General features: G+C 43.4%; 1 protein-coding gene across 1 annotated transcript in view; it reads right to left on the bottom strand.

Moving 5' to 3' along the window:
* Positions 1-204: 204 nt before the first annotated feature.
* LIN28A (lin-28 homolog A) overlaps positions 205-22,928 on the bottom strand; it is a 36,541-nt gene continuing 13,817 nt past the window's right edge. Inside the window, exons 3-4 of the mRNA XM_015822973.1 lie at positions 5,038-5,222; positions 205-418 (exon numbers count right to left, since the gene is read on the bottom strand). Coding sequence (XP_015678459.1) covers positions 205-418; positions 5,038-5,222 — 399 coding nt within the window. The remainder of the gene's footprint in view (positions 419-5,037; positions 5,223-22,928) is intronic.

Genomic DNA, 22,928 nt, shown 5'->3' with positions numbered 1-22,928 from the left:
CCCAGATTCCATACCCACTACAAGGAGAAAAGGGTTTCCTCTCCCGCTCAGTTTTTGCCTTTGCTAAAGATAAAAGCTGCTGCTCTCCTGCCCAGTGCTTGTTCACCCACAGCTTGGAGCCAATGCTGTTCTCTGCTCCCATTTTGGCTGACTTGATGCCCTGAAGCCGGTCAACTGGGCAGATTTCCTACTGATTTCCAGAGATCATTCCCTGGTTTCAGGAAGAAAGGGTGAGCTGTGCATTTCTTCCTCCTCCCGGAAGTACGTGGGCTTTCCCTGAGAACTGGGTGACTGCTGCGTTTTGATAGGGCAGTTGGCCACCATGTGGGCAATGCTTTGGCAGAAGTGGCATTTCTTAGGCTGCGGAGGGAGCTTGCATTCTTTGGCATGATGATCCAGGCCACCACAGTTGTAGCATCTGGGAAAAAAGAAGAAAACGAGATGAAGGGGAAAACAGGAAAGTTATTCCGGGAAAGCCATAGCTGTCTGTATTATCATAACCCAGCCAAAATAAAGGAGAATTATATCATTTGTGTTAAACCTAGGTAGCAGAACCCTAATGACCTTGGTTGATATAAATTATAAATAAAACCTAAATAAAATCAATTTGATTTGACTGTCAGCACCTTACCAGGAAACCTCAAAGCTATAGGCCAGTGGTGGCGAACCTCTGGCACGGGTGCCAGAGGCGGCACTCGGAGGCCCCTTGTGGGCACACATGCCGTTGCCCCAGCCTTGCCTCCTCCCGTGACCCCCTCCTCACCAGCAGCCCCCCTGGAGGAGAGTCGCCCCCGAGCGTGGCCCACGCAGAGCAGCGCAGCCAAGGACATGGCAGCCAGGCAGCGTAGACAAGACTCTGCCCTCACGCCCCATCGCACACAGTTGATGCTGCGGGGTGCAGGCAGAGGGCATGGCCGCAATGATGCTGCTGGGCTGCCTGGGCGATCTGCGGCGGGCCCTGGAAGTGGTGAGTGGTCCTACAGGCAGGTGGGGTAGGGGAGGGGCAGGGGTGGAGCAGGGGCGGGGCCAGTTTTGGGCACTCGGTCTCTAAAACAGTGTTTCTCAACCTTGTCAACTTTAAGATATGTGGACTTCAACTCCCAAGAATCCCCCAGCCAGCATGATAACTGAGGAATTCTGGGAGTTGAAGTCCACACATCTTAAAGTTGACAAGGTTGAGAAACACTGCTCTAAAAGGTTCACCATCACTGCTATAGGCTAAATTGGGAAATCAAAGAAATATCAACAGTCCCGTCATTTTTCAGATTCTCTCTTTCTCATCACACACACACACACACCCTGCTTCAATGTGGTATGAATCAATTGCTCCCTTGAAGAACAGTACAGGTAGTCCTCGACTTACAACAGTTCATTTAGTGACCATTCAAAGTTACAACGGCACTGAAAAAAGTGACTTAAGATGCTTTTCCAGTTACGAACTTTGCAGGGTCCCCTTAATCATGTGATCAAAATTCCGAGGTTTGGCGACTGTTTCATATTTATGACGGTTGTTGCTGTATCCCAGTGTCATGTGATCACCTTTGGTGACCTTCTGACAAGCAAAGCCAATAGGGAAACCAGATTCACTTAACAACGGGGTTACTAAATTATCAACTGCACTCATTTACTCAACTGTGGCAACAAAAGGTCAGAAAATGGGGCAAAACTCACGTCACAAATGTCTCACTTTACAACAGAAATTTTGGCCTCCATTGTGGTTGTAAGTCGAGGACTAGTGGTAGTAAAGGGAAATCCAGCAACTTTCCCAAGTTGAGACCTTCAAAAATTGGATGAATTAAAAGGATGCACAACTCTTTTTAACCACTAGGGGGAACCTCCCCCATTGCTATTAATGGAAGACTTTTTTTTTCAACAATTGTGGAAAAGCAAAGATGTGACATGCGGCAGACTCATGCCCTCCAGATGTTTTGGACTATGCCCATCATAATCTTTCGGTTTTTGGCTTTGCAGCTTGCAATGGATGGGAAAGTTATCTGAAAACCTGTTAAGGACATCTGGTTTCCCAACCAGACAGCCGAGAGGTTTTTGATGGCCTTCAGGTGTGTTGGGACATTTCTCAGCAAATGGGCAATAAAATTCAGCAATAAAAGCACTCCATGCATCCATCCTCCCAACTGTATTATGTCAGTAGAATAAGTGGATTCTTAAATAGTCTGGGGCCCATTTAAGATATTACAGGGCGAGAAAGCATAGGTGACCCTGAATCAACCAAGGGTTTAGCCTAAAGGCTTGTGTTTCAATCAGTAAGGCTTATCGAGTTCCCAAATCACCCCTTCTCATGGGTTTGTGCACACACTGAACTATTAAATGAGCAAGTGGGCTGAGTTCATGCAAGCTGATAGGGAAAAGGCCTAAGACTTAACCACTTAGTATGCTGTGCCAAATTGCTAGATCTGTAACAGCCAGTTAACTGTTGTAGGAATACAGCCAGTGTAAGATAATCTGGTGCCTTCCAGATGCGTTAACAATGCAACTCCCACAGCCACTAGGATCTTTAGAATACGTGGAGGGCATGTGGCTTAGGACAAGTGTTATAAGTCATAGTTTTCCATGGATTGCTATGGGAAGTCTGCCTGATGTTCCCTTTCTTCCTAGGTTGCCCAAGGGATGAGCCATTGCACCATCCTGCAAGCACATGAATGGGGACATTAGCCTATTTCTATTCAGCTGCTCCCTCTCTCTCTCTCTCTCTCTCTCTCTCTGTGTGTGTGTGTGTGTGTGTGTGAGAGAGAGAGAGAGAGAGAGAACTCTGACCTTTTCCTTTTCCTTTGTTGCCCTTCTCCTAGAAATCTGCATCCAAAGGAATGGCTGGGAACGATGTAGTCAAATACCTCCAGAGAGCACCGGATTGAGAGAAGCTGAATTCAGGCCACTAATGTAAGCAAAGTGGCGGTCTTTGTGTAGGCATGTATGCGTAGCCCAGTGGTTCTCAACCTTTTTAATGCCGCGACCCCCAACCGGTCGTAAGTCGAGGACTAAACCGGTCGTAAGTCGAGGACTACCCAACCGGTCGTAAGTCGAGGACTTTCCCTGCCCAGGAGTGCCGCGCATGCGTGGTTCTGCCCCCTGCGCCGGCCGAGGCGTAGCTGGCAAGCAGCAGAGACGGAGCAGGCCGACCACCAGCTGGCCCAGCTCAAGGGAGGTAAGGCACCCGCCGGAAAAGGGGGAAAAAATGGCGGACAGCCTTGCTTGGCGACCCCCGTGAAATGGTCGATCGACCCCAAATGGGGTCGCGACCCATAGGTTGAGAACCGCTGGCGTAGCCACATATATCAGAGCTGTGGTGGTGCAGTGGTTAGAATGCAGTATTGCAGGCTAATTCTACCAACTGCCAGCGGTACAATCCTGACTGGCTCCAGGTTGACTCAGCCTTCCATCCTTCTGAGGTTGGTAAAAATGAGGACCGAGATTGTTGGGGGCAATAGGCTGACTCTGTAAACTGCTTAGAGAGGGCTGTAAAACACTATGAAGTGGTATACAAGTCTATTGCTATCATGCTGGATCTGAAAGTGAAAAGGGTTCCAGAGGCAGGGCAACACATCCAGAGCACTGTCTGCCACTCCTTTAAAACAGACACCTCTTCTCCCAGGCCTGCACTGGTGTGCCTACATGCCTACTTGCCATTCCCATTATGCCAGAAGGCAACTGAAATTACTTACTTATTTGATTTTACCCCACCTTTATTTTCATAATAACTCAAGGTTACAGCGAACATACCTAATGTTTCTTCCTCTTATTATTTTCCCCAAAGCAATCGTGTGAGCTGAGATGGATTGAGAGAGAGTGACTGACCTGAGATCACCCAGTCAGCTTTCATGGTAAAGGAGGCACTAGAACTCACGGTCTTTTCCTGGTTCCTTAATTACTAGACCAACTGGCTAAATTATCTTTTTATTATCATCTTTATCTTGGTGGGAATGTTAGATGTCAGTGCTTCTTCCTACTAGCATTAAACAAGCTTCTAGCTCTCATGATGACGGTGAAAAATGAACAATGTGGGAAACTTTAGAAGGCCAAACAAGGTTTTATTGTTATTAACTATCTTGAGTATTCAGTGGGTAAGACAGAATCAAAATAATGAAATAAATTAAGAATGCTGGATGTGTAATATCCAGGACGAAGGGTGACATGATAGCAGTATTCAGGGGTTGCCACAAAGAAGGGGGAGTCAAGCTATTCTCCAAAGCACCTGAAGGCAGGACAAGAAGTAACGGATAGAAACTCATCAAGGAAAAACTTCCTGACAGTTAGGACAATTAACCAGTGGAACAACCTGCCTCCAGAAGCTGTGAATGCTCCAACACTGGAAAGTTTTTAAGAAGAGCCTGGACAGCCATTTGTCCGAAATGGTATAGGGCAGTGGTTCTCAACCTTTTTAATGCCGCGACCCCAACCGGACGTAAGTCTAGGACTAAACCGGTCGTAAGTCGAGGACTAAACCGGTCGTAAGTCGAGAACTACCCAACCGGTCGTAAGTCGAGGACTTTCCCTGCCCGGGAGCGCCGCGCATGCATGGTTCCGCCCCCTGCGCCGGCCGAGGCGTAGCTGGCAAGCAGCAGAGACGGAGCAGGCCGACCACCAGCTGGCCCAGCCCAATGGAGGTAAGGCACCCACCGGAAAAGGGGAAAAAAATGGCGGACAGCCTTGCTTGGCGACCTCCGTGAAATGGTCGATCGACCCCAAATGGGGTCCCGACCCACAGGTTGAGAACCACTGGTATAGGGGTTTCCTGCCTGAGCAGGGGGTTGGACTAGATGACCTCCAAGGTCCCTTCCAACTTTATTATTATTGTTGTTGCTGTTGTTGTTAATGCTAAACTGCTGGAAAGAAAGTTCCAAACTTAATTTGATCGTTGTTTCTTTTTCCAACAAAAAAACCCCCACTGTCACAAAATCAACTTCTTTATTTCTATACTTCCAATAACAGAATAGCCCTTGCTTTTTCAATATTTGAAATTTTGTTGTTAAGTCAAGAGGTTTCTGGAATCATCGAATAAGTCCCTGAATCAAGCCTTACCGATCTCCTTTCGACCTGCGTTTCTGAAGGTTTTTCCCCTTCGGTCTCCTTTCACTACCAATGCAGGAAACCCCTCCAGGGCCAGTGACTCGGATGGACTCCAAACCTTTAGAGGATTTCTTGAAAATGAATTCAACTGCTTCTCCTTCTTTCAAGCTGCGGAAACCGTCCATGTGGAGTTTGCTCTGGAGCCCAGGAAAAAAGAGCAGGAAGAGCAGTTCAGCGATTTGGAGGAAATTACAAAATATTGACCGCAAGGCAGAGAATATATTTGGGTAAAATCAACTGTGCACTGAAAAAAAAGGGACACACATATTCATCCACAAATGTGCAGATGTTTGATTTAACTAACATTTTGGATCATGTGCAAAGGCAGCTCCATATACCATGAATTGGAATAATATTGACATAAAATACAAGTTACACAACTTTCTCTGCCCAGAAAGGAACACAGCTGGTATGCTGGGCTACTTACTTTTATATATGTTCATATTCATTGTTATTTATTTATGTCTTTTGATTAATAAATCTGAACACAGAATGTTTAATTCTGAATTAAAGGGCTATTTTGAGCTAGTTGAAAATGTAGAGAGCAACACTTAGCTCTGAAAGACCAATAACACAACCCTCAAAACAACATTCTTCCAATATCACTATATACAACCCAGCTATGAGAACTATGCAATATAATAGCCCCCATTGAATTTCTTCTGGATCAAGTCAGGCATCAAGATTATCTCTAACCCAATGTTTTGGCAACTTGAAGATATTGGACTTCAACTCCCAGAATTCCCCTCCACTAGTTGGCTGCCTGAAGAATTCTGGGAGTTAAAGTCCATACATCATCAAGTTGCCAAGGCTGAGAAACATTGATTCAGCCCAGTCTCTCTAAAATGCAGGAAATGCAGATGGCTATCCAGCCTCTGATTAAACCAGTGTTTCTCAACCTTGACAATTTTAAGGCATGTGGACTTCAACTCCCAGAATTCCACAGCCAGCATTGCTGGCTATGGAATTCTGGGAGTTGAAGTCCACATGCCTTAAAATGGTCAAGGTTGAGAAACACTGGATTAAACAGTTCCAGCAAAAAAGTGATTCTATCACTGAAGGAATCCATTGCTGAATACGTGTATTATAAGCAATTGTTCCTGACACCCAACCAAAGTGTATTTCCTTTCAATTTAAACACAGTTATTTTGTTGTGTTTCTGCATCAACTCTTCAGAAATGCTCCCCCTTATCATCTACATAACAGTTTTTCAGATATTCAAAGACACTGACCTAACCTTTCTCCTGGCTAAACATACCCAACATCTCCCGCCATTCCTCCCTTCCAGCACCCTTATCAGCTTGGCTGTTCTTCTCTAGACATGTTCCACTTTGTCAACGTCTTCCCTAAAAGGTGGTGCCCCAAGCTGAATGCAATATTCTAGGAATAGTCTGACCAACATGGAGAGGAATTCAATGGAGCGTAACCCCACAAAATTAGTTATAGGACTGCAATTATAATGTTTTCATTTTTCATAGAGGATGAGAAATTGATAATCCCTGGAGATCTGTCTACCCCCACTGAACTGACCCCAGTCTCCAAAGGAAATCCACAGTAGTCCTAGTACTATTTGGTCAGTTTCTATCATCACCTCCCCATAGTGATCCTTATCTCCCCCCCCCTTTATATTCCACTCAAAACTCCCCTGGGTTATCAGCTTTGGTTTCAAGGCAAAAAGGCTTTGAAACACAAGGGGTGCCCGTGGAGAATTGTCAGCAACTCCTTCAAGCAGCCAACACTTGCTACTCAAAAATTCAGAAGGATTTTGACAGAAGTGGAGTATTGGGCCCTATCCAACAAGATGCAGTTCAATGGTGAGAAAAGTGAGGACCAGCATTTAGGGAGGAAAAACCAAATGCATAAGTATAGAATAGGAGATAGCTGGATCACGAGTAGTAACTGTGAGATAGATCTAGGTTTCTTGGTGGACCATCACTTAAAATATGAGCCAATAGTGTGCTGCAGCTGCCAAAAAAGCCAATGCAATCCTGGGCTACCTCAACAGAGGGACAGTACCAAAATCATGAGAAATGATAATATCACTTTATATTGCACTGGTTGAGTCCACACTTAGAATACTACATCCAGTCCTGGCCATCATAATACAGAAAAGATGCTGAAAGTGTGCAGAGAAGAGCAACAAAGATCATTTAGTCTGGAGGTTAAATTATATGAGGAACGGTTAAGGGACCTAGGTGTATCTAGCCCATGGGTCGGCAACCCGCGGCTCCGGAGCCACATGTGGCTCTTTGAACCTTCTCCTGCGGCTCCCAGCCTCCTCTGCCATTTGCAGAAAGAGAGACAGAGACAGAGAGAGGCACTTGTGCTTCCCTTCTCTCTCTCTCTCTCTCTCTCTCTGTATATAAAAAAAGAGAGTGGCCTCACGCTGTTCCAACGAACTGACAAGCTTATTGGGCAGGGCTCCTCCCTTTGTTGCGTCTCTGCAGCAAGCAGGAAGGGCAGGAGAGAGCCAGCCCAATAATGTGTGTCAGCTTGTTGGAGAAGAGCCTGAAGCCAGCTTGCCAGGTGAGCAGAAGACCCGAGAGAGGGAGAAAGAGGGGGGGAGGGAGAGAGAGAGAGGAAAGAGAGCGAGAGGGAGAGCAAGGAAGAAAGAGAGTGTGTGTGAGAGAGGAAAGAGAGAGAAAAAAGAGAGAGAGAGGGAGAGGAAAAAGAAAGAGAGGGAGAGGAAAGAGAAAGAGAGAGGAAAGAGAAAGAGAGAAGAAAGAGAGAGAGGAAAGAGAGGAGAGAGAACTCATGCACAGCAGCCTCTATTTCCTTTTAATTAAACTCTTCAATCAAGCTTCCCCCACGCATGCACGAGCAAGGCTCCCAGTGTTTTGTTTTCTCTGGGAAACGGATTGAAGTGGCTCTTTGAGTGTTTAAGGCTGCAGACCCCTGATCTAGCCTATTCAAAGGAAGGATTAGGGGGGACATGATAGTTGTCTTCCAATAACTGAGGGGCTGTCCCAGAGGAGGGGATTGATTTATTCTGCAAGGCAACGTCCCCAACCTTTCCAGTCGGCGGCCCAGCAGAGGTGGGGGGAAGAGAGAGGATGGTTTTGCACATGTGCACACCATTTTCACAAATGCAGCTTTGCATGCACATGCTTGCCCACCACTTCCATGGTCCAGTTCTGAATAGGCTATCACCCAGTACTAGACCGCAGACTGGGGGGTTGGGGAGCCCTGCTCCAAAGCACCAGAAGGACAAAAAGTAATGAGTGGAAGCTTATTTAATAGAGATCCAACAAACTAGAACTAAGGAGACTTTTCCTGACAGTGAGAACAATTAATCAATGCAACAGCTTGCCTCCCAAAGTTGTGTATACTCCATCACTGGAGGTTTTCAAGAATAACTGGACAATTATTTGACTGGAATGGTATACGGCCTCCTGCATTGAGCAGGGCATTGGACTAGATGACCTCCCAGGTCCCTCGCAGTCCTATGATTCTATGTTCTATGCTGCATTTTTCCCTCCGCTGCTTCAGCATAATCCTGGAAAAATATTTGACATCAAGAGTTACAGACCAGTGCTACCTAGATGTCCCTGTGTTTCTGGAAACACTTTTTTTTGCTTTCAAAAGCGCTGCATGGCACCTTTATTCAGATTCTATTAAAACAGTCAATAAGGTCATTCTCTTAGCCTTACGGTCATTACTCAGGAGTAATTCGATGTAAAAATCACATCTGCAGAACCCGAAACAATCAGAAATAGTATGGATGTCCACAGACTCTAACCAATCAAAACTTAATCAGCTTGATTGGAAGCCTCCTTTGAACCCCCTTATTTGTTTGAACCGCAGATCAGGTCTCTAAAGACCACCTCCTAACACTCTTCTTAATTCATTCTCAGCTATAAGAATAGATCAATTATTGTTCTGTCTTGTTCTGTAGTCCCCGGAGCTCTTGCCTGACCACTCTGAGGTCTTCTTCCCTCAAGTCACCCATTTTGGGACCTTCTTCCTAAACTACCTGTTTCCTTTCTGAATTCCACAACAATCTCATCTCAACTCTTAGGAAGAAATGTTTATTTATGTATGTATGTTTTTGTGCTGGTCGAGTATGAAAGTGAAATGATAAAGCAAGAGCTAGTTTTTCATGCAAATTTGATCACTGATATAATTAATTCTTGTATTATGCTTTTTTTGGTGTTGTTCACTGTCCAGAGTTTCATTAGTACAGGGCTTTTCAACCTTTTCACCCATTGTACCATTTTTAGGATATGGCAATATCCGAGTACCACCAGTCGCCTAGCAAGGGGTCAAAAACTTGATGACCCAAAAAAAGAAGAAGAAAAAAGTGATAAAATACAGGTAGTCCTCGACTTACAACAGTTCGCTTAGTGACTGTTCGAAGTTACAATGGCACTGAAAAAAGTGCTCCCCAAGCCACAGCCGAGCAAGACACCTGCCTGCCCACCCGGTGGCGCTCTTCCTCCTGTCTGAGGTTTTCATTGTTGTGAGCATTTCTGTGAATGATTGGCAGCGGGGGTGGGGGTGTGTGTGGTTTTTATTCCCCCCCTCTGCTGGGTGGTTGCAGCAGGTTTTGGTCACTTCACATGACCCTGGGACACTGTGACCGTCATAAATATGAATCAGTTGCCAAGCATCTGAATGTAAATCACAAGACCCTGGAGATGCTGCAACATTCCAGCTGATCGGTGCTTCTTCTGGGCTCAGCAGAAGCGCCAGGATCAGCGCCGAGCTCCAGCTGGAGCCTGGTGCTGATCCTGGCGCTTCCGCTGAGCCCTGACAGCCCTGAAAAAGCGCCGATCAGCTGGAAAGCGACATTGATCCTGGCGCTTCCGTTGAGCCCTGACAGCCCTGCAGCTCCAGCCATCTCTCGCTCAGGCTTGTGCGGTGCTGCCACCGGTTCAGCTCATTCTCCTCCCCCACTACCACTTTTCTAGGATGGTCGCGTACCACCTGCCAGGTGCCAATGTACCACAGGTGGTACCCGTACCACTGGTTGAAAAGCCTTGCATTTGTAGATAAGCAGCTATATAAGTTTGCAAAATAAATAAATAAAATAAAATAGCAGGTACAGGTTTCCAACATTTCTTAGGTAGAAATAATGACCAACACATAACAATGATTTTTGCTGGAACTGATACCATGTCAGGTAATACATCAGTGATGGCGAACCTTTTAGAGATCGCGTGCCCAAACTGCAACCCAAAACCCACTTATGCATCGTCGGGTGCCGGGTGGGTGTGGCCCATTGGGTGGGCGTGGCCAATTGGGTGGGCGTGGCTGCGGTGGTAACGGCAGACTGGGTGGGACTAAAAAGTTCAATCAATCAATTCCAACTTTGCAAGATCTTTTTTTTCCCGTGAGAAGTTGAAATTGACTGATTGAACCTTTTTTTTTTTTGCACACGGCGGCGGAGGCCTAAAGCGAAAAGGTTTTATAAAACCCAGCTCAAGGCCTTGGACTGGGGCGACGGCACACGTGCCCACAGAGAAGGCTCTGAGTGCCGCCTCTGGCACCCGTGCCATAGGTTCACCACCACTGTAATACATTATCTCAATTAGTAAGAGTTCACAAGCAAAAAAAAAAAGTCTTTCTAAACTCCAACTTCAGCTAACTCGTATCAGTTAACAAATTCATAAAATAATAAAGTAACTTCCATGTAGAGTCCCCCTCCATATAACCAACCCCTTGAAAAAAAAAAGGCAGGGAGAATTCTATATACATAACATAACCATGCTCACTTTATATAATCCCCTACTAAAACTGTAGTCCTTTCCTCCCCAATATTAAGTGTCGTACCCTAGGCCAGTTATGCAAATTATCTTACATTATTCCAGATCACACCTTACCCCAGGGAGTGAAGCACATAGTTTAATAGAAACCATATGCTTGGAATGCCCCAAATCCCTATTTCATCTCAGCTCCTGTTTTAAAAAGAGTTGATAGTCCATAGTGGGGAAGCCTTCTTGCTCTCAGGGCAGTGTTTTAACCCAGGGTCATTTTCTTTGCAGAAAGTTGAATTAAACCAGGAGATTTGCCTGATTCCACCCCCAGTTATTTTCAACAGTTCTCCTAAAAAGAGGGGTGTCCACCCATGGCAACTTTAAGAAGTGTCCTGGCTGGCGAATTCTGGGAGTTGAAACCTACACATCTTAAAAGTTATCAAGGTTGGATATCCCTGAACTGTACTAAAATCAAATAATAAAGAAACGAACAAATAACAATAACATAGATAGATACACTGCATCAGGGAAACGAAAAAGGAATTAAAATATCTTGTGCAAATTCACAAGTCACTAAGGCCCAGGGTCTGCTGGAAGAGCTAGTTTATTTAAGTTTTCCTAAAAAACAAAGAAAAACAAAGAAAAACAAAACACCCCAGCACATCTTATACATTTTGACTAGAAATGCAAAAAAACCCTCTTGTTTTGGCTTGGCCTATTACACAAACTCAACTACAGTGGCCTGCAGATCATATAATTTACGATTTAGTATCTGGGATGAACCTAACCAGTTGTGACTTTTGAACATAACCAGTGTGAGCAGAACATGTGATACTGTTCAAAAGTGCAACAAAAGAAGCACTTGCTCCAAATTAAATGAGATAGAATTAAATGCTTCATTTCCCCAAAATGTATAGCACATCAAAGTCAGTTCACAACTACGGGTCAAAATCCCAGTGAAAGAAAGGGATTATCTTTCCCAAAAGTTGATGCCACAATTTTTAATTTTGGTGGTTTCACTGCAAGTTTCCACTGGTTTGGCAGCCACAAACTCATATAAATCTCCTACCAGCAGGGCAATTGACACTCTCACTCACTCACTTACTATTAAAATGAGCTCTTTTGGGGAGGGGGAGGAATGGAATGGCAGAATTAATAATCTGTCCATGCTGCTCTTGCCTGAACCATTTTCAAGCTGGTTCAGGCTGTCCCTTCTGGGTCTACAGACCATCTGCCACCCACAAGAAAGAAGACCAAGCCTTTTTTCTTTTCTTTCCTCCTGTCTTGCATTCTTTTTTCCTCGAATGAATGAATGGAGCAAACTCCTCATTCATGAGTTGTTCAGTAACTCAGGTCAGATGATGGCACTTCCCTGGGGCTCAAGGGTAAGCAACTTCATATTTAAGAATGCTGAAAAGCAGCTGGGTAGTGGATGCCCTCAACTGCAATGGGCATAATTTGTTCACTTCCCAGGGTCCCTCTGTGAGTGGTTTTAAAATCTGATAAATAAATAAAAATAATTTCCAAAGTGCCAGCAGGCACCCTCTAAAATTTCCCAGCGAGTTGTAACTTTGAATGAAGCAAATTGTCGTGAGTGGAGGAAAGGGGAGAAATATGTGAATTACATAATATAACGTCACCTTAGTTCACCTTCTGCATTTCAACCATATCATGAACCAGACTCACCAAACAAACCGGATTCATACCAGAATGTCACTCCCAAAGTCAACAATAATCAAGCTTATTAGCATAACATGTTATGCTAATGTTATGCTAATAGTGTGGAGCAGTGATGGCGAACCTTTTAGAGACCAAGTGCCCAAACTGCAACCCCAAACCACTTATGTATTGTTGGGTGCCGGATGGGCATGGCCCATTGGGTGAGTGTGGCCCATTGGGTGGGCGTGGCTGCGGTGATAACGGCAGACTGGGTGGGACTAAAAAGTTCAGTCAATCAATTCCAACTTTGCGAGATATTTTTTTCCCCGCGAGAAGTTGAAATTGAACCTTCTTTTTTTTTGCACATAGCGGCGGAGGCCTAAAGTGAAAATGTTTTATAAAACCTAGCTGAAAGCCTAGGACTTGGGTGATGGCGCTATGCGTGCCACCTGTGGCACGCGTGCCATAGGTTTGCCACCACGGATGTAGAGGAATAATTGTAATTCAACCTGAATTAAACTGGATTTAGCTTAGTTCAGATTTTATCCTAGCCCATTCTACTTGCCTTGGCCCTATCAAGTATTTGGTGTGCAGTACACTTTTCAAAGCAAAAAATTACATTCATTTTATTTCACTTCATTTTCTAAGCTTATAGCTCAGTGATGGCGAAGCTTTTAGAGACCGAGTGCCCAAACTGCAACCCAAAACCCACTTATTTATCACCGGGTGCCAGGTGGGTGTGGCCCACTGGGTGGGCGTGGCTGTGGTGGTCATGGCAGACTGGGTGGGTGTGGCCAAGGTGGGCGTGGTCACCTTGATGTTGCTCATGGGGAGGGACGCCTGTGGGGGCCAGGCAGGGTTGGGGGAGATCCAGGGGTCTCTGGCAGGTGGGACAGTGGGCAGGAGGCTCGTCCTGCGGGGTGAGGTGAGGCAGGGCTGGGGTGCCATTGTCGCAGGGCAAGGCGAGGCAGGGGCAGCTGCTGCCTGACACCATCGACCCCCGCACACAGAGATCAGCGAGCGCATGGGGGCCAACAGTGTCTGTCAGCAGCCACAGCCTGTCGGCCCCTCGACCGGCGCACTCTGGGGCTCCGCAGCCCGCCACAAGAAGTTCAGAGAAGCCGTCTCTAAGCTGGACAGATGGCCAACAGCTGAGGAGGCGCTGCAGTGGGTCGTGCCCGGGAAAAGGAGAGCATGTAAGGCCAAGAGGGATGGGACGGGGGGGAGGGAAACCAGCCATGCTGGGATGCATCTGGCCATGTGGGACCTCGGCGAATTAGTGGGAAGCTAGTTGAAAAAGGACGGTTGCCATCTCTGGGGCATGGCACACGTGCCCACAGAGAGGGCTCTGTGTGCCGCCTCTGGCACGCGTGCCATAGGTTCGCCACCACTGTTATAGCCACTCCAATTGTGACTGCCCTGGAGTGTTTACATGCCTTCTTTGTAAATAACATTAACACAATACCGAACAATCCATCAATTAGATTTATACCCTTCCTTCCCTTCATGAATTCAGGGCTGCACACAGCTAATCCTTGACTTACAACCGCATTTGAGCCTAAAATTTCTATTGTGGAGCAAGGCGATTGTTAAGTAAATTGTGGCTCCCCCACATTGATTTTACTTATAAGGAGCTGTCTGGGAAGGTTGCAATTGGTGATTACATGACCCTGAGATAGTGCAACTGTTATAAATACATGCCAATTGCCCGAATTTTGATCACGTGATTTAAGGGGATGCTGCAACAGTTGTAAGACAAAAACAGTCATAAATCACTTTTTCCAGTGCTGTTGTAACTTTAAATGGTCACTAAACGAATGACTGTAACTCAGGGATACCTGTATGTACCCCTCTTGCTTCCCATACTATCCACACAACAACTCTGTGAGATAGGATGGGCTATGGCGAGAAACTGAGTGGGCCAACACTTAGGTTGCGGCATTCCAATCTCAGTTTTGACATGTGCATATTGCCTTGCTTTATTCAACATATTAAATCTGGGTTAACAGAACACTTTTGCTGCAGTCACACAATATATAATGCCTAAACCTAAAAAGTTTAATGGGGTGGCCTGGTTCACACTGCCTGCTAAGATAATGGCTACATTAACACAAACACGCTAATTCACTAACTACCAACCCCATCTTGGCCTCATATAGGATATTGCATAATCCCAACTATTGTGTGTAGTTAGATATCTTTGCCAAGGCCAGGCTAGAGATTAGTCACAACTGAAGATGTGAAAGGAGTCTGCTTTCCTCTTTCATTCTATCACCCACTCCCCAAAACCCTTTTCTCCATGATGGCCATTAATAAAAGGACTCCTAGGCAGGAGAAATTGGGGAGGAGGGGAAATAAATGAGGAAGGGTAAACAATCTCTTCTCTAGCTGGGTCTTCATTCCTTTTTTTTTGATGGTGTGTGTGTGTGTGTGTGTGTGTGTGTGTGTGCGCGCGCGCAAAAAGCCCTAGGCATGTGTAGTTTCTGAGCCTTCCATTTTGCTCTAATGCAGGGGTCTCCAAACTTGGCAATTGTAAGATTTGTGGACTTCAACTCCCAGAATTCCTCATGGCTGGCTGAGGATTTCTGGGAACTGAAGTCCACAAGTCTTACAGTTGCCAAGTTTGGAAAGTTCTGCTCTATCTCAAAAGTGGTGGGTTTGGGGGTTATTTACAGGCTGCAAAAGAAAGGAGCAAATCCTGTGAATCACACTTTTCAAATAATTATCAGACAGCTGACCTTGGTGCATCAGTTTATTTAGAAAAGACCCTCTTTATAAATAACATGTGAGCCTAAACATGAACTAGGCAAAGTTTCAACAGTTTTAAATCTTGAATATTCATAATCTCGGTGAAGAGCGACAACTCTATCCCCTGATGCATAGATCGATGCTGGTGGTACTGCACAATCCCTCTTTGAAGTCAATCCAGGAGATTCAATTAAATGATTTTCAAATCCAATGGAACAGATTCATTAGTTACCCCAGCTGCTTCACCACACCTGGAACCTCATTCATCTAGAAGGGAGGAGGACTCCATTATAGTGGCACAAGGCTAATATGGAGACAGTCACTCTCTGAATTCCCAATATTTGGAAAGCTACTTAAGAATTCCAGGAGCTGCAGATGCAACACATCTGAAAGGGCTAAGAACTATGCAGGATCAAACCAGAAAAACAGGCTTTCAAATGGATGTTTTTGATACCTAAGAATAATCACATTTAAACTCGGCTTCCTATTTATTATCTAATTTGTCCTATCTAGTATTTTAAATATTTTGCAGTGCAAACTATTTTGGTTTTGGTTCAGGATTTGGATTCTCTACTCCCATTTCCTGATTTCCCTGCAAGCTTCTTTCCAGCATGATATCCTGATGGGGCCATTTCTCTCTCTCTCTCTCTCTCTCTCTCTCTCTCACACACACACACACACACACACACACACACTTAAATAGAGGTGGGTAGGTGGCCTCAATATGCAGCCTCTAAAAATGCTGCAAATCTCTCTCCTTACAATTTTGACTAAATAATAGTTGCAAGGGACCCCAACATCCAATAAAAAGAAAATAAGAAACAAGCCTTTGAATCAAGCTTGCAAATAATTATGATTCCCATTGTTTTAGTTAGCATAGTAAGTTTTTCCTACACTTGTACCTTCTAGGTACTGGGATAACATAATTTCCAGCCCATTCGCGGAAAGGGTACCAGTTTGGGGAAAGCTGTGAGAAATTATATTGTGTAATATTTTGTGGTAGAAAACAGATATGATGCCTTTGTCTGCAAACAACGCCATTTTCACATCAATGTTGCTTGCCTTGCACGCATACTATTATTGCATTGTTAAGATAATTTTATCTGCTGGCTGTGAAGAAGGTAATATATTATATTAATACCGACGCTTAATAATTTCATGCATATGCTCCTTTAGTTTTTCTTGTTATTACATTCTTCCAGGATGTTTTTCAGTTCCCAATCTAGCTACATTTCCTAGCTTTTTCTAATCAGGTGAAGTTGGCTAACACTCATTCAAATGCTCTTTAAGACAGCCACATCCCACCTGGAGTACAATGCCTGGAAAAGAATCCACCCATAGATTTGATTCTTGCCAAATATATAGTACATCCACCAAATTGGTTGCTGAACAATTTTGGTAGATATATTCATGTGTGTGTGTGTATGCATGTGCACAAGTGTGGCAAAAAGCAAATCAGTTTGTGAATTCTCCAACAGGCTTAATAGACCTCTAGACCAGAGGTCTCCAACCTTGGCCACTTTAGGACTTGTGGACCTCAACTCCCAGAGTTGAAGTTTACAAGTCCTAAAGTGGCCAAGGTTGGAGACCCCTGCTCTAGACCTCCAATCCCAAATAATTCAAAAAGATAGTTTGGTCTCCTCCGCCATGTTGCTGCTACACCTCCTGCAATCTAAAACAATTTGTTTTTAATCACACAGAAAAAAAGGTTTCCCACAAATCAGCTTTTCCCACAGAGTACCTTTCAGAAGACTAAACTTTCTTCATCCATTAGAGCTGCATTTCATACCAGGAGAGTGTTTTCTTGGTAAATCCTTGTTTTTAAACAAAATTTTATTAAGTTTATATAGATGAGGAAAAATAGGAACAATACAGGAATGGTAAAGGGAGGGGTGGAAGGAAAGGGGAAGGGAATAAGGAATAGGGTAAGATAAGGATAGGTACAATCACATATTTCAACAAACAAGCTACCATCCGGATCATAATAGTGAGTAAATATCGTATTCAACCATTTTTTTGGTAAATCCTTTCTAACAGGTCATTGTCCTGTCTTTCTGCCAAAACTGGCTTCCATTTTTTACAAAAAGCTGGATTCACACAACATACCAAATCTTAAATCTTGGTGTACAAAACTTCAATTGTATTTCCATATATTATCATCCCCAAACAAACCACATTATAATGGAAGATGACAGCATGCCCATATTCTGCTGAATGACAATTAATTTAACTTAGCATTGAGCCCAACATTTCCATTGCGAAGCAAGGCAGTTAAGTGAGTCATGCCCAATTTTATAAACTTTTTGCTACAACTGTTAAGTGAATTATGTGGTCGTTAAGAGAATCTCTCTTCCCACATTGACTTATTATGCCTACCATCTAGAATAGTGTCTCTCAAGCTTGGCAACTCTAAGAGGTTTGGACTTCAACTCCCAGAATTCCCCAGCCAACATACTAATTGGGGAATTTTGGGAATTAAAATCCATACATCTTAAAAGTTCCCAAGCTTGAAACACTGACCTAGAAAAATGAAATAAAGCTGGTACTATTTTAAAGTACTCCATCCTGTCCACTATAAAGAAATTTCCTTCTCAGAAAACCTGAAGAAGCTTCTCAAGATCTTCCCACCTTTATAAACAAGTCACACCCACCGTGATCACTGTGCTTTTTCTTCATAAAAGAGTGCAAAGGGATGTTCAAAAATAACTGGCAACAAAATCAATTCAATATAAAAATCAAAAGTAAAACCGTCAGGCATAAAAGCAGACAATTACAGGTAGTCCTCAACTTACAACCATTCATTTAATGACTGTTCAAAGTTACAACAGCACTGGAAAAAGTGACATGACCATTTTTCATACTTATGACCGTTGCAGCATCCTGTGGTCCCAATGATCAAAATTTGGGCGTTTGGCAACTGGCATGTGTTTTTGACAATGTGCTGATGGCCCTGGGGGTCATGCCATAATCATTCATAATTCCCAGCAGGCTTTGGACAAGACAATGTTGGAAGGCAGATTCGCTTTAATAACCACATGGTTCATTTAACAACTGCAGTGATTTGATTAACTGTGACAAAAAAGGTTGTAAAATGGGGCACAGCTCACTTAAAAACTGCCTTGCTTAGCAACGGAAATTTTGGGTGCAACTGTGGCCATAAGTCAAGGACCACCTGTAAAAACAACAGAAATACCGTACAATGTTTTGGAGCAAAATGGAGCTTTCAACAGGTTTTGTGAGATCTGGTGAGACTTTTCCTGGGAAGTTTCAAAACAGGGAGAAGAACCACAACTCAGAAAGTTCTATTTTGGGAGTCAAAATTGGCTGCTGGTTCCAGAGTCTGGGTTTACCACAGTGATCTAAATCTGGATAGCATTGAAAGAGACAAACTTTTTAAGTATTAAGAGGTATCGACAATCCAGCTCAAACCGGGATTTTACGTATGGACTTGTCCACAAAGTATTTTCCAAATAGCCATTTGCATCGAGGTCTGACACCAACATGTCTCTGATAAATATAGATAATTGGGAGGAGTTCAGGGATAATTGGGGGGAGTTAACATCAGCCACCACCCGCGCCTGCCTCTCTCTTAGCTGAGTGAAATGTGAAATACTGCTGTTTATTTTGAGGAGTGCTTGAGAGATTGGTCAACCCCCAACTCACCCCCACCCCCAAAAGCAATCTTGTCTTCCCTTGGGGAACAAGGGAGAGAAAATTGCAAGGAAGGCTCCGTCCCCCTCCCCGGCCCTCCCTCCCTCTTGCCCTGGGTCTTTTGAAGTGACCTGCAAAAGAAGCTGGTGGTCTTCAGAACATCCCAAGCCCTCCCCCCTCCTTCCCAAAACACACACATTGTTCGAATTCCTCTGTTATCAGATAGGTAATCAAACTGAAGCCCCATTGAATTAGTCAAATAGCCCCCTTGCATCTGAAAGGAAGAGGCCCAAAGCCCCTCATCCCGGCACACCACACACAAAGCAGGAAAATTCCCAGGCCATCTCCAAAAAAATGAAAGGAGGAGGAGAAGGAAAAAGAAAAGGAGAAGAAGGAGAAGACAAAAGTTGTCCTTGTCGTGGGGAGGGGGGAGGTGATTCCTGAAGCCCTGAATACTTGGTGGAGGGGTGTCCACAGCCCTCACAGATCTGTCCCCATACCAGCAGAACTGCCGCCCTGTTTAAAAAACAACAACACAGGATTCCCCAAAACAGGATTTTAATCATAAAATACAAATGCTCTATTCCAGCAGCAGTGATGCATTTGCAGCCATGGGACGTAGCAACATAATCAAGGGTCTGTTGCAGTTGCACTGGCTGAAAGTACCCTACATTTGCAGGGACCACAGGGGAGGGTAGGACCAACATCCAAAACAGAAAACATATAGTGATTAAAAGTTGGGAAAGGAGTCACCCAGCAGCCATTTTCAGATCTGAACAAACTGAATGATATTGACCACCCACCTTTATTGTTCTCTTTTGCTGCCTTTATGAATCTCAGCGAAGCTCCCTTTGTTAAAAGCGGGGCTAAAACAAGCACAACATCCAAATGCAATATTTTACCATCATGCAAACATATAAATGGCCACAGCAGAAATAAACTTCCTATCATAAATTCTGCCACTGGAGATTGTAAATAAGCAAGCCATTACAATCCTGCTGAAATCTGAACAAGGCAAAAGCATTGACAAGATGTGGCCGCACAGCTTCCTTTTCCTCAACAGTCCCAAAGAAGGATATAAATGATCATCTCCAGCTTTATTGATTCTGGGAATGTTTATTCCCAACATACACCCAAATCAGAGCTGGGCATTCTCAGCCCTCAAGCCTGGTTTTTTTGGTATTCCTTGGAAGCACCCCGATGGTTGTTACTAAAAACAGTGTAGGCAGCAAGATATATTTTAGATCATTTTTAGATAATATTTTAGATGATTATGCTGATGGTGAAGAGAGATGTCCAACAAAACTCTCTTTAAAAGATCCGCAAGTAAAATTCAATTTGTTTTGCACAATGGTAGTGTCTACTGTTTAACACATATCTGTTAAATGCAGTCTTCGGCCACAAAACAATCACACACCTCTATTGCAAGCCAAACATCCATGTAAATTTCTCATGTTTCCGATTCTAATGTCTTTCTTGCCTATATGGTATCTGCCATGTTCCCTGTTCTGCCTGACTGTACAGTACTTTTACTATAAAAATAATAATGTTTAATAAGAGCCTAAAAAGATCCTTTCAGAATTAGTTGCCCACTGGTTATCTACAGTAAATGGTTACCCAATACTCTGCTGTTCTTTGTCCAAAATGCCCACATCAGCACTAGAGTAAATACAGAAAGAGGCACGCCTGAGGATTTGCATATAGATCCTCTTTTTATAAAAATCTAGTTTATAAATTAGATTCTGAAAATGCTGTGTTCACACCATACACTTAATTAGCTCCAAATGTTAAATCTGATTGGTGTTCTCAGTTTTTGCATTTTTAATGGTTTGGCCTGATGTACCAACTCGTATTGTACATACTAAGAAAATGAATTAATAACCAGGTTAAATTATCAGCCCAGATTACTGTTTTGGCCTAAGGTCACCAACGAGTGATAGAGATGGGCTGCTAATTCCTGGGCCAGCTAAGAGGTATGTATAGTTCTGTTGTAACACAGGGATGAAACTATAAGACACATTCTTGATTTAATGGTGCATTTCTTTGTCTTTTCTCAACAGTTTCCTATTAGGAATATCAAGGATGGGCACAGCGCCAAATTTGATTGGTTTATTTGTAATTTGGACTGAGTATTTTTCACTGTATTTTCTTTATCACCATTTCTAAGGTGGAATTTATTTTAACCCATAGAAGCAAAATTGCAATATCTTTGTTTTTATTCTAGCTAGTCTGGCATGAAATGACTTTTGGCTCTATCAGTAGACAGAGGAAAACAGCATCTCTTTTTACATATTCTTTAAATTCATGGAAATGGATTATGAATCAGAATCCAGAATAAACCATACACATAAATGTTATACCAAAGATATAATTTATATTCCTGAATGGCAATTCATTCTTTGTCTCTCTCTCATTCTCTCCCTCTCCACAGAAAACTTCATTTAGATTTCTAATCCCTACTTTGGCAAAGAAAAGTTTGAAATGATAATACTTGGCAAAATTTCAGACCTTAACATTGTGACTTATCAAAAATATTATTGAATGGGAATGAAGTTTTATTGTTCTGCAGAAGCTTGCTTATTTACTTATTTGATTTCTGTAGCTGTCATTCTCTTTTTTTAAAAGAATTTTAGTAGTTTAGAATATAAAATACAAAGGAAAATGAAAACAGTGGGAAAGTAGGGGCAGGAAAAGGAAAGAGAGGAAAGTTTAGGGGGAAATGAGAAAAAAGAAAGAAAAGCATTGGCTCACAACTCTTTTTAGCATAGTAGAACAAGATAATATAGTTTTTACTTTTACATAGTAGGCATTACTATAACAACAAACTTATTTAATCCACAAGCCCAAACTCTGCATCAATTAATTAAATGAAATCTGTATCCCACCTTTGAAAAGTCAAGACAGCATATTTGCTACTCACATTCATGCATATTTGGAGTGTGGGTGTGGGTATAAAATGAGCTTTTGCCATTTTTTTGTGATCTGTTCTAAGTGCAGTGTTTTTTTTCTCATAGAACGCCCAGAAGTTCCGGCACCTTTTTTGGATGGAACCTTGTAGGGTAGGCAAGGCGGGTTGTATGATGTGTGAGTTCCGTCACTTTTTTTTTTTTTTTTTAGAAAAAAAGCACTGTCTAAGTGTATAAATTATATACATATAATTTACTCACATACTCCAAAATAAGATTTTATGTAGAACAATCACTCACTTCCCTTTGTTCTTTTGTTTCTCTTTATTTCAAAAACCTAACAATTATGGAAACATAGATTTAACCATACTCCATTTTAATGCAATGCGCAAATCTAGATAACTGTGCTTACTAAACAAATCATGTTATACAAACTATGACTTAACGTGTCAGCCTTATTTAAGAGACTGGGCTATCAAAGCCAGGGAGGGGATCTCACCATAACCACAAAAGCCATAATATTGTATCATAATTCAAATAAAACAATATTGTCCAGAAAACAAGCCCATTTCACAAAACTAAAGCTTGATTGGACTTTGCTATCTATATTGTACTAGTTCAGTGGTGGTGAACCTATGGCACAGGTGCCAGAGGCGGCACTCAGAGCCCTCTCTGTGGGGACGTGTGCAGTCGCCCCAGTCCTAGGCCTTCAGAGCTGGGTTTTATAAAACCTTTTCGCTTTAGGCCTCCACCATGTGCAAAAAAAAAAAAAAAGGTTCAATCAGTCAATTTCAACTTCTCGCGGGAAAAAAAAGATCTTGCAAAGTTGGAATTGATTGAACTTTTTAGTCCCACCCAGTCTGCCATTACCATCACAGCCACGCCCACCCAATTGGCCACACCCACCCGGCACTCGTCGATGCATAAGTGGATTTTGGGTTGCAGTTTGGGCACTCAGTCTATAAAACGTTCGCCATCACTGTACTAGTTCTTCCGCTCCAAGGCCATAATTTTTAAGACTTGTATCAGGAAGTCTACCGCCATCTCTATCTCACCATCTTTCTACCCATGTTTGGGGAAATGACAGCTATCTAGAAATCTGCCTTCCCCGATAACCTCTAAGACACTCACACAATCCAGATGTAAACCCAGAAAGTAACTATTTGGGGGTGAGATGTCTTTC

Source organism: Protobothrops mucrosquamatus, unplaced genomic scaffold (assembly GCF_001527695.2).
Source record: "Protobothrops mucrosquamatus isolate PMUCROS unplaced genomic scaffold, P.Mucros_1.0 scaffold1732, whole genome shotgun sequence".
In the NCBI taxonomy this organism is placed as follows: domain Eukaryota; kingdom Metazoa; phylum Chordata; class Lepidosauria; order Squamata; family Viperidae; genus Protobothrops; species Protobothrops mucrosquamatus.
Note: the sequence above shows the minus strand (reverse complement) of the source record. Positions and strands in the feature narration are given on the sequence as shown.